General features: G+C 63.9%; 1 protein-coding gene across 1 annotated transcript; it reads right to left on the bottom strand.

Moving 5' to 3' along the window:
- Window positions 1-259: 259 nt before the first annotated feature.
- On the bottom strand, window positions 260-5,726 carry SNAI3 (snail family transcriptional repressor 3). The gene is made up of 4 exons (XM_069456551.1): window positions 5,651-5,726; window positions 2,333-2,950; window positions 470-672; window positions 260-314 (listed from the first exon to the last, which is right to left on the bottom strand). The coding sequence occupies exons 1-3, from the start codon at window positions 5,724-5,726 to the stop codon at window positions 491-493; spliced, it is 876 nt and encodes a 291-aa protein (XP_069312652.1). The 3' UTR covers window positions 260-314; window positions 470-490.
- Window positions 5,727-11,649: the final 5,923 nt, after the last annotated feature.

Genomic DNA, 11,649 nt, shown 5'->3' with positions numbered 1-11,649 from the left:
AGGTAGTCGTGCCTCTGAGGACAGAGCACACGGACCTGCTCACCACACGTCACGATGTCCATCTCGAGGTGCGAAGGGGCAGGTGGCCCAGCGTCGGCTCAGGGGCAGGGAATGTCCTGCGCCGGTGACCATCTCGCCACAGTCTTCAACTCTCGGGAGAAGAGAACCAGGCACCAGACCAAGTCGAAATGGGACCCTGTTCTCGTTTTGAGGAAAGTCTTCCCCGAGCAGAGTCTCCCCCGAAACGGGGCTCAGCAGGTGGGAGTCTGCATGCGAGTCCTCCGTCCTGATGGCCCCGAGGGACTTCTTGGGTACTGAAGGACACAGTGGGTGGGGGGGAAGCACCAAGCGTGAGGCTGGGCCGCTCCCTCCCGAGCCACCGGCTCCTCTGGGCGCACCAGGCCACACAGGGCTGCCAGCAGGACGGACCCCAGGCTCTGGCTCCCGGGGAAGGTCCCCTCCGTCCTACCTGCACCAGCCACGGTGCCTCTCAGGGGCCGGGGCAGCAGCTGGACTCCTCGTGCCGCACCAAGAGGGACATGCGGGAGAAGGTCCTGGCGCAGCCCTGGCACTGGTACTTCTTGGTGTCCGAGTGTGTCTGCAGGTGGGCCCGCAGGTTGGAGCGGTCGGCGAAGGCCCTGCTGCAGTGGGGGCAGGCGTAGGGCTTCTCACCTGCGGGAGGCACACGGAGGGCCAGCCCAGTGACCAGTGGGGGTCGGACAGGCCCGAGCAAGACCCCGGAAGGCAGCCCGAAGGTCAAGGTGCCCTGTATGTCCATAAGTAACCCCTTCCTCCCCCTCCCAGTGCTCACTCACAGCCCAAGTGCCCAAAGTCAAGCTGCCTGGGGACCGGTGGCGTGCCACCCCTGGGCGAGACGGTGCCATCAGGAGCCTTTCCCAAGAGCAAAGACGGCCACCGTGCTGGATCCGTCACTGACTCTGCTAGAGCCCCCCGGGCCTGGGCTGCTGGGATCTGGATGGGGGAGGCACGGGGGCTCTGGCGGCTGCTCCCGGCCACTGGCAGGCGAGGGTGAGGGCCGGGCCAGCACAGGCCAGGTAGAGGGCAGAGCCGAAGCCCTCGAGGACGTGGCATTTAGGAGCCACCTTGTCAGGGCGATGGCGGTCTGGGCAAAGTCCTTCTGTTGGGACCGTGGCCCCAGGACCCTGACGTGTGTAAAGGGATGGGTGACAAGTGCCCCAGGGGCCCAGAGCGCCTGCGTCCCTGCTGGCTGGACACTGGGCACGCTCCGGCCAGGCCGGCCTCCTGCCGCTCCCCTCACTCCCGGGCTTCGAGGACCAAGCCTGATGGGTCGGGCCAGGGTATGGGCCCAGGGCCCTCTGGAGACAGAAAGTGGGGTTCCCAGGGCATCCTCAACAAAGCATCGAGGAAAACCAGACTAGATGTCCTGGGGCCTGGAAAACGCCTCCTCTCCGCCCCCAGCTTCCCCAGGCCTGACCCAGAAGATCCAGTCTAAGCCGTGACTGGGGTGGGGGGGGCCGCAGTTACCAAAGTGCCTCAACCGCTGGGCCTGAGACGGAGGCCGGGTCTACACCGGGGCGCAGGCCCCTCCCGGGTCTCCACTTTTTGCACCTGGGATGGCGAGGCTGCCTGGGAGGGGGGCCTTCCTCATGGCCAGCCCCTCCATGCCCCGTTTCCTCTGTCCTCCTTGTCTCCCTCTGCAGCGTCCCCTGCCTCCCTTGCTCTGCCAGCCCCTCTCCCACAGCAGGGGCCCCCATTTCCCCAAATCTTTAGCCAGGCCATGGGGCCCACTGTGCTCCTCCCCACCCCCCACCCCCGGCTGCTCTGGGGTTCTGGAGGCCGTGGAATGTGACAGACAGTCCTCACCGGGGCCCGGCACGTCCTGTGCTTTGCCCAGTCCCCCCCAGAGACATGTCCATGCCCGAACCCGGTACCTGCGACGATGGCCTTATTTGGAAATAGGGTCTTTGCAACTATGATCAAGTTAAGATGAGGCCATTAGGGTGGTCCTAATTCAGTCTGGCTCACATTGGTGTCCTTATAACCAGAAGGGGGTTTGGACACAGACACGGGGGTGGGATGGCCACGGGAGGGCGTCGGCGGAGAAAAGAGCTAGCAGAAGCAGGAAGGATCCTCCCTAGAGCGCTCAGAGGTGCCAGGGCCTGCCGGCACCTGCGTTTCGGATCCTGGCCACAGAGAGGACAGACTGCTGGGGTTTGGACCCCCCAGTCTGTGGGACTTTGTACGGCAGCCCCGGGGACAGGCGTGCCAGGAAGCGGAGGTTGTGTGTGGACGTCGTCCTGTGCTCGTCAGTCAAGTCACCTCTCCTCCCGCCCCCAGACCCGTGGCCCACCTGTGTGGGTCCGGATGTGGCCCTGCAGCAGCCAGGGCCTGGAGAAGGCCTTGCCGCAGACCTTGCACACGCAGGGCAGCGTGTGGGTGCGGATGTGCATCTTGAGGGCGCCTAGGCTGGTGTACTCCTTGTCACAGTGCTTGCAGGTGAAGACGCGCCCGGCCTGCAGGTGGCAATGCAGCTGCCGGTGCCTGGCCAGCCCGGCCGGCGTGTGGTACGGCTTGTGGCAGTCGGAGCACTCGAAGCCGCCCGGGGCTTGGGGTGTCCGCTCAGCCCCGAGCAGTTTTTCGGGAGCTGGGTCCCCATCCGGGCCCAGGAGCGGGGGCCACCGTGTGGGCAGCGCCAGCAGCGGGGGCAGGTTGAGGTGGTTCAGGCTGTCTTTGAGGGGTACACTGGGGGCCCGGCCAGCCCGAGGGTCCGCCCAGCTGATTTCCAGGGGGTCTGGCCCAGAGGCCCCCAGAGTACTCTCGTGCCACGGCAGGAGGGGCAGGGAGATGCGGGCGATGGTGCCGGTGCGGTCCCAGGGCCGGGGAAGGTCGCAGGGTGCGGGAGGGGCCTCCTTGTCCGGGGGGAGGGGCACCACCCTCCCCCCGCAGGCAGAGCAGGCGCCGCTGACCTCTGGAAGGGCAGAGGAGAGAGAAAGTGTGAGGTGAGATGGGGTCCCCGCGCTTTGTGTTCTCAAACTCCCGCTTAGCTCACGGTCTGTCCCAGCCGGCAGCAGCGTGCAGGCAGGCGCCGCGAGGCAGCCACGTTCAGACCCGCCTCACAGGGGAGACAGAGGTGCCGGCGGGGAAGTGACAGCGGATGCCAGGAGTCGAGTAACACAGCTAGAACAAGACCCCGTGGTCTACAGAGTGAATCTCGGCTACTCTCCAAAAGCAAAGAAAGCACTATCTCACGGGACCCCTCGTGTCCAGTAGCATAACACAGGCCTCGCGGGGCAGACCCTGCCCTCGCGCCCTGCTCCAGGCCCTCTGACGCGCCTGCCCCACCTGCCCGGGCCAGCACCCTCCAGGCTCCCACGCAGCAGCGTCAGGACAGACGCTGGGCGGCAGGCGCTGCCCTGCGTGGAGCCAGCCCCCTGCCCTGGGAACTAACTAGCTTCCGGTCACCTGACAGTCACCCCTCAGCGTCTCCTTCATGGATAACGACATGGCTCACAAGCCTCTAGGCCACTGGGCAGCACAGCCAGCTGTGGGGTTTGGGGTTCCCTGCCCATCGCTCTCTTAGGTGGCGTCAGGCTTAGCCCTGGGCCTGGCTTGCCCTTGGGGCTGTGCTCCTGCGTTTCTGGGCTAGCACACCACGTTTGCTCTGGATAATGGCGTAGCCCCCGAATAAACAGGTTAGTCTGCAGGTGGAAGTTCAATTCTGCATCTCCCCAAAGCCCAAATCTCCAAACAGCTTTTAATCCATTTCTCATTCCATATGAGTTGAAACCACTCTCTGGTCCTGTTTCTACCTCCATGCCAAGGCTTTGGATAGAGAAAGATGGCCCAGGGAATGGGAAAAAATATTTGCAAATCAGATATCTGATCAGGAACTAGTATCCAGAATTCATAAAGAAGTTTGCAAGTCAGCAATAAGAAACAAACACCACGATTAAAAAGGTGGGCGAGGGATTCAAACAGATAGAAGATAAACAAATGGCCAATCAGGGCACGAAGAGAGGCTCAGCACCGTGAGCCGTCAGGGAACGCAAATCAGAGCGTAATGAGATATCGCTTCAGACCCACTGGGATGGCTGGAATTGCAAACAGAAAAGCAAAAACCCAGACAATAGCAAGTGCTGGCGCGAATGTGGAGCAATAAGAGAACCAGGGGAGGCCCCTCCCTCCCCGCTCTCCTGGCCTCGACTTCTCCCACCTGGTTTTCTAATTATAGAATCGGCACATCAGCTTTCTGTCCACCTCTGGGGCAGAGGGAGTGGCAGTGACAGGTTAAGAGACAAAATCCAAGAAAGTTCTGGAGAGACAGCCCTGGGGGCGCCCAGGGCACCCAGCCCCACCCCGCCCAGCTTTACTGGGGCCTCGCTATGGGAGACAGTCACCTTCTAAGACTCGGCCCCTCCCTGGCCCCTGGCTTTGCCACGGAGCCCTCTCTGCGGTGTGGCAGGGGAGAGAGCCACGCCAGGGGCCACTGACCACGTGTCCCTGCAGTGTTGTAAATGCCTCCCTGCCCTCCGTGGTGTGCTTGCTTTTTATTCATTCTGCAGCCCAAATCCCCAGGAAAGGAGACTTTTAAGCACCTTTCTGTCTTCCAGGGTTCCCTGGGGAGCCATCAGGAGGCAGTGGGGGCCCAACCCCCAGCACCACAGGTCCATCCTGGGGTAACACCCTGGCAGGAAGAGGGTCACCAGGGCCGTCTGGCTCTCAGAAAGCCAGGCAGCCGGGGCCACAGCGAGGACAGTGGCAAGGCTGCCCTCTGACAGCCGCCAGATGTGTACATGATGACTGGACCCTAAACAATGGTTTTTAAACGTAAAACTGTGGCCCATGTGAATTCAGTTTCCCGTATGTACACATCTCCATCTACGTAACAGCGGCAGAAGTGCGCTCTGCTGTGAGCGCCGCACTCTGATAGTTTCCGGTGGTGTTTACATTGGTTTCAAAACGCACGTTTGGAAATCACGGTCCTAGACAGCACGGCCCGGTGGCAGCCTGGGCCCCGGTATTGGTCCAGGTGGGATCCCACCCCCCCCCAGGTGTTGAGCAGGGATGGGTAAAGGTCTCCCAGTGAGTCTTGTCCCAGGAAGCTGCTGAGCTAGGCGGGGACTGCCCCAGCCACCGTGGGCAGGCTGTCTTCTGTGGGCAGTGGGAACCAGCAGCCCTTAGCCCGTCTGCCTGGGCAAGCCCACTGGGGTGGGCAGGAGAGTTTCTGGGGGGAGGGGAGGGACGGAGGCGTTGGAGCTTCAGCTGAGGCAGGTAGAGAACGCCCAGGGGTCAGCCTCTCGGCTCCTGTGCTCACCAGCCCTGCCGGATGCTCTGGGCAGCCCCAGGTGGCCACCCCTCCCAGACCCCTTGCTGCGGGAAGCCAACTCCGATCCCTTGCGGGGGCTGCAGTGGGGAGGACGGCAGCAGTTCCTCAGGGTGAGCTCCAGGGACACTGGGCCTGGGAAACTTCTCTAAGTGGGGACAGAGTCCCGCCCTCTGTCAGAGGCGGGCTGAGTTCCCTGTAGAGGCGGCGGCGCTGGTGGTCCCAGGGCCTCGGCCCGCAGGGGCGCCCCGGCCCCAGCTGTGCGGGCCGAGCTGGCTCCTTCTCAATCCACCTGGGACAGGTGTCCTCCCGCCCCGGGGGGCTCGGGAGCCGGGCAGCCCCTACCTCTCTGCGTCTCCAGCTGCCCGTAGTCGGGGGCCCTGTGGCTGGGGTGCGTCTTCACCAGGAAGGAGCGCGGCATGGTCCCCTCCGGGCGAGCGGGTCGCGGCTGCGGCGCCCGCGGGCGGCGCCGGGGGCAGGTGCGGGCAGGGGCCGGTCATTAGCATAGCGCGCCGCCTCCTCCAATCAGCGCGCGGCGCGGGTGGGGCGGGGCCTCGGGCGGGCGGGGCCGCGGGCGCCACGCCCAGGACAGGTGCGCGGGCGGGGCGCGGAGCGCATGGCCGTGTGTCCTCCCCACGGGACTGCTTGGCGCGCGCGTCCGAGTCACACACTGACCCTCTGGGCCTGGCCACCCACTCGTGGACGAAAGGGCAGAGTTCAGGCCGGTGGCTAATGAGCTGGGCACCAGGCCGCACGCGTGGGCGAGTTCGCTGGGCCGTCCTGGGAGAGCCCACGTAGGATTGACCAGCACAAGCCCCGAAAGTCCAAAGCTGTCCCACCTGGCCGGCCACAGTGGTGACCGCGGGGTCAGTGCCCTGGGACAGGCCAGCGGCTGGGAGAGTGTCCTTGCTAGGCAGGCTGAGTTCCCCGGGGCTCCCTCCCTGGAGACGATGCTCTAGGAGTTTGCCCCAGTCCTCCAGAAAGCTCATTTGGTTGGGACCAAGGACACAGCCTGGAATTCTGGATTTCGCAGGGGTGGAGACGTGTGGTCTGATAAAGGGGAGAGTCGAGAGCATTCTGCAGCCCCTGGGCAGACCGCGTCCCTCAGGTCTTGTGTTTGGGATCCTGCAGGGCAAAGAGCTGGGCGCGGCCGTGTCTGGTGTCCAGGTCCCCTTGATGTGGACATTTCACAACCCAGGGGGTCTGGTGTGGCCGCCCCGACGCCACAACCACCGGGCGCGTCTGTGGCTGGCAGTGGTTTCACCTGAGAGCCTGGTGCTCGCCACCGGAGGGCTGCTGGGCAAGGGGGAGACGGTGGGGTCTGTGCAGAGACAGAGAGGCTGTGTCTGTCACACCAGTGCTCCTTACGGGCATGAGTGGCTGGGGTAGTGTCATCCTCATTTTACAGATGAGAAAACCAAGGCTCTGAGACAGCAGGAAGCCGTGGGATGGGGACCCAACCCACATTTCCAGCCGGTCAGACGTGTCATGTGTGCGCCTGCCTGTTGCTTGGTGAGAGGGCACGGAAGGACTGGTGGGGGCACGCGTGGAAGAAGGCACATGTCTCTCCCGCGGTCATGGCCTGGCACCGCCCTGCCGAGAGTGTGGACGTCAGAGGACACAGGCCTGCCTTCTGCTCATTCACCTGTTCCTGGCCTGGCGAGGTTTCTATTTATAGCCTCTCTGCCTTCTCCCCCTCCCAGGCATGGCCAGCGCTGCCCTCCACCCACCTACCGAGCCTGGCAGGTGCATGTCCTAATCCCAGCGGGAGGCTCGGGTTATCCTCACTCCGGATGTGCCAGCACCTCTGTGGAGACCTGCCCAGCGCCCCCTGCGAGCTCCCCTGGGGTGGGGTCAGGGTGTTCAGGGTGCCTGGCCGGTGTAGCCCTGTCACAAACCACTACCCGGAAGGGAGACCTGAGATCCCGCCAACCTCGCAGATTCGTCCTCTGTGGGCTGCGTCCAAGCAGGACCCACAGAGCTGTTCCCCATGGGTGCAGCCCCCGGGAGGGAGGGTGACAGTCTCCATCTGCCCCGTGTCCTCTGTCCTCAATCAACTGCTCTGCTCTGGGATTAAACCCGCATGACCCTGCGGTGGGAAACACGCTTCCCAGGTCTCCTGGAACCACCCCCCTCTGAGCCGGAGCGGGACCTGCAGGTGACCAAGATCCTTGCTTTCTGTCCTTGATGCTAGGACCTTGGGGGTGACAACGTGCTGTGACCAGGTCCCGGCCTGTCCCATCTGTGTCGCCAGATGCCCAAAGAGTGGTTTTCAAGTGGGGCGCTGCCCCAGGAGCTGCAGGTGGGGTCACGGATCTGGGAAGAAACTGTTACAATTCTGTTTTTGTTGATATCTTTGTCCTCCTTAAGTGTATGTTTCTGGACTTTTTGGGTATTTTTTACAAGGAATGGTATGTTGGACAGTAGTGCTTGGAAGTGTCTCCACATGTATGTATTGTAGACACACGGACAGCTATGTCACCACTGACTGCTCAGTTTTTTACTGACAGGGTGTCATGACCCAAACCTGGAAACCCTCCCTCCCCATCAGACTGCAGCCCCGAGAGCTGGGCCGGGTGGGAACCTCCCTTGTTCTCTGCAGCACCCCCACCTGTGGTCAGGCCCACCGTGGGGTCCACGGAGCTTGCCGAACTCGATAGAAAAGTTTCTGTCCCCCAGCAGTGTGGCCTTCCATGCCGTGGGGCACGTGGAGCCCATCTGTGCTCCCGAGTGGAGACAGGTGGGTGACGGTGCAGGGCCGCGTAGGTGAGCCTGGCAGCTGGGTCCTGGCTGTCCGAGGACACGGGCAGACGGCCCCTCACACCAGGGCAGAGGCCGGCCGTTCATCGGGGGAAGGCAGGTGTGGTTGGGACGTAGCGACCTGGGGCGGGCCCACGGCCGTCAAGGTCATGGGCCGTGGAAACTGAAACGCGATGCTGGAAATCCCAGCATCCAGCCAGGCTTGGTCACTCGGTCACCCCAGGGAAGGGAGCTCACCCCTGCCGTGGCTGTCCTCGCCATTCGGGGTCCTGATGTCAGAGGTGACAGTGGTTCTGAAGCTGGGGCTCAGTGGACACTTCCTGTGTGGTGTGGGGGTCCTGGGAGGTGGACATGGCAGCCTGGGGAGCTGCGGCTATGCTGGGGTCCGGCGCAGAGCGTCTGGCGGCCTCCCCAGCGGGCCGTGGAGGGAGCGGACCCGGGTTCACAGAGCGCCTTTCACGGGGCTCTTTCCAACCGGGGAGGGGCGGCCTAAAGCCCCGTTGACCCATGACCAGGGTCCCTCACACGGGAACCTTGCTTATTCCGGCAGACGCCCTCGTGGCTCTTGTCTGGCCCGTGTCCAGGGGATGCCTGCCCGACCACCGCCCTGGCTCTGGGAGCCGGACCTGTGTCCCCCAGCGTCCCCAGGGAAACGCAGCCTGGACGGCCCCCAGTCCTTCAGACGAAGGCGCAAGTTTAATGCACCACTGCAGCAGGAAGCAAGCTCAGAGATTTGTCACTCGCAGGCCCTGAGCGGGGGGCCGGGTCGGGAGGCATCCTCCGCCCAGGCCACGCGAGGAGAAGTGAAGAGTCCAGAGAGAGAGAGAGAGGAGACGCCGCCAAGTTCTCAGCTCTGGGCTCGGGCCGGGAGGGTGTGGCGCTCTCCTTCCAGCGCCCGGCGGCTGCCTCTGCTGCGTCCCTCCTGTCACGGTGGTCCCGTCACATGGGACATGAGACACACGAGACAGGCAAGAGCAGATGCCCCCGGACACGCCAGAGAAAGCAATGGTGGATGCTGAGGAGGGGTCTCGGGCTGGGGCAGGGCCTGAGCGGCAAGGCCCCCTGTGCACGTGTTTGCAAGTGCACACACGCGTGTAGGTGGATGCATGTGTCCATGTGCACACATCTGTGTGCGTGTGTGCATGCGTGCATGCGTGTGCTTGTGGGAAGCTGCAGAGGCGGTTCCAACGTGACAGGGAGGTTGTGCACTGGTGGGAGAGCCCTGGGCTGCCGGGGGAGGAGTCCGCTGGGTCCACGGCACCTTCCGGCAGGGGGTGGGCCGCTGGCGCCGGGGGCCAGCTCTGCCCCCCACTCTCCGCAGCGGTGCTTGGAGCTTGTCTGTCCCACAAGGGAGCTGACGCCTAACTCCCGGCAGGTTGCTGGAGAGACCAAGGGGCCACACCGTGCAGTCACAGGGAGGGACGTCCCCACCAAAACCACGTGTGGCTCTCTGAGTGCACTGTGCTTCTCTCGTCCTGCCACGGGGGCACAAAGGGCAGCCCCTGGGGAGCTGGCAGGAGGGAGGCGTGTCCCCTGTGGCTTTGCCCCAGGGAGCCCGAGACCTGCCTGGGACACACCCAGGACCCAGCACGGGCACCCTGGTCCTGGGCTCTTTACTGTGAGGCTGGGCCGGGGCAGGCACCTATGGACACAGCCAGCAGCTGCCCCACAGTGCTAGAGCCCGCTGGGTCACCACGTTCAGCAGGACACCTCTGTCCCTGGGCCGGGTCAGGGCAGTGGGCCAAACTCACTGGTGGTCGTAGCAGCTCCGGTGCCAGGCGGTGGCTCCAGCGCCCTCCAGAAGCACCACCAGGCAGGCCACAGAGGCAGTGAGACCGCCGGCACCTGCCCCCAGTCCAGGAGCCCTGCTGGCATGGCCAGGTGGCACCCACTGCGGCTCCCACCCAGCTTGCTTGCGTGGTGGTGTGGAGTGCATCGCAAAGAGCTGACGGGAAGTGTCACCACTCCAGAGCTGTTGGGAGTCGCAACCCCATACCTGCGTGTGGCACCCTATTTGGAAACAGGTCTTTGCAGATGACCAAATCAAGATGAGGTCATTAGGGTGGGCCCAGTCCGATGACCAGTGTCCTTATAAAAAGGGAAACATGGGCTGGGCGTGGTGGCTCACGCCTGTAATCCTAGCACTCTGGGAGGTCGAGGTGGGAGGATCATTTGAGCTCAGGAGTTTGAGACCAGACTGAGCAAAAGCGAGACCCCCCCCATTTCTACTAAAAATAGAAAGAAATTATAAGGACAACTAAAATATATATAGAAAAAATTATCCGGGCATGGTGGCACATGCCTGTAGTCCCAGCTACTCGGGAGGCTGAGGTGGGAGTCCTTAGCCTGTTTTTGTTCAAGAGCCTCTGGACTTTGTGAGGCCTGTGAGTGAATTTAAGCCTGTTGCTCCTGGAGGTTTGGGGAGGGCAGAGAGGGCAGGCCCTGGCGACCTAGGAAGTTACAGAAGAAGGTGCGGCGGTGCCAACACCCGGGGGGCTCAGACAATGGGAAGGGCGGCCTTGCTCAAATAACAGGAAAACGTCTAAACCCCCGTCCCGGGGCGTCTGACTGGGGCCGGCTCTCCCCAGGTGTTTCGTGCCTCAGATCCTGGGGCAGAGGCGTCTGGGTCCCCGTGATGTCTCCGGGGTTTTCCAGGTGCTGCCGAGTGGGAGCACCAGCTGGGCCTGCGGCGGCTCTCGTACTGTTCTCGTGCTAGCGGGGATGGGGCAGGTGCTCCGAATCTCCATCCCTGGAAGGGGCGGTGCCTTCCACCTGGTTCCCTGGGCCTCTTGCGCCGAACACGAGGTGGTCCTGCCTCAGGTGAAAGCTAAGACGCCACCCAAACGCCCCCAAGGGGTCCCCGTAGGGGAGCGTAGCGGCTGGCACCCTGGGCCGGCTGTGGCTGGGAGGCCCCATGGTGGAGGTGGGCGCCCAGCGCACACCTGCAGCTCCAGACCACACCCTGCTGACGCCGGGGCGCCCCGAGCTCTGCTCCCTGCTCCTGAGGGGTAAGAATCATGGCAGTTTCTTAGGGGTGGGGTCCGTTCCCAGGGCGTCTGCCCGGACGCAGGCTGGCCTGGAGGTGCCGTCTAGGACGCGGGGTTCAGGCTCCCCATGCGGTGGCGTAAGGCGAGAGCATGTTCCCGCCTCTGACTGGACCTGGACCCGCGGGGCACAGGAGCCCGGCTCCTCCGGGATGAGGCCGCCTGGCTTTGAACTGCGCTGTCCAAGCGTCACGTACCGGGCAGGGGGGGTGCGGGGGAGACACAGGCTTCCGGGACTCCCAGCCCAGAGCGGTGGGTCGGCGTCCCGGCCACCCACAGCGCCAGCCCTTCTGGCCCCAGCCACTGTGCTGACTCGGGAGAGGCCTGGGTGGCTCGAGTGCCCTCCGTGTGGGTGACACCTGGCAGGGAGGACGGCCACAGGAGGGCTCCCGCCGCCGGTTCTCTGGGACAACTCCAGGGGAACATGGGTTTCCACCGTCGGCGTCACCCAGGGCTTCCTTGAAAACACGGGGGGCACGTGGGCCGCGTGTTCGAGCCCGAGGCTTCCTCACCCCACACGCGGGGCCTGCGGAGCTCTGG

Source organism: Eulemur rufifrons, chromosome 23 (genome assembly GCF_041146395.1).
Source record: "Eulemur rufifrons isolate Redbay chromosome 23, OSU_ERuf_1, whole genome shotgun sequence".
In the NCBI taxonomy this organism is placed as follows: domain Eukaryota; kingdom Metazoa; phylum Chordata; class Mammalia; order Primates; family Lemuridae; genus Eulemur; species Eulemur rufifrons.
This window is presented reverse-complemented; position numbering and strand designations above follow the sequence as displayed.

Excerpts from the sequence above, each read along its gene's own strand:
- SNAI3 (XM_069456551.1), bottom strand. The coding sequence starts at position 5,726 with ATGCCGCGCTCCTTCCTGGTGAAGACGCACCCCAGCCACAGGGCCCCC. Across the intron at positions 2,951-5,650 it reads GCAGCTGGAGACGCAGAGAG|AGGTCAGCGGCGCCTGCTCT; the intron begins GTAGGGGCTGCC and ends CTGCCCTTCCAG. Across the intron at positions 673-2,332 it reads CCACATCCGGACCCACACAG|GTGAGAAGCCCTACGCCTGC; the intron begins GTGGGCCACGGG and ends TGCCTCCCGCAG.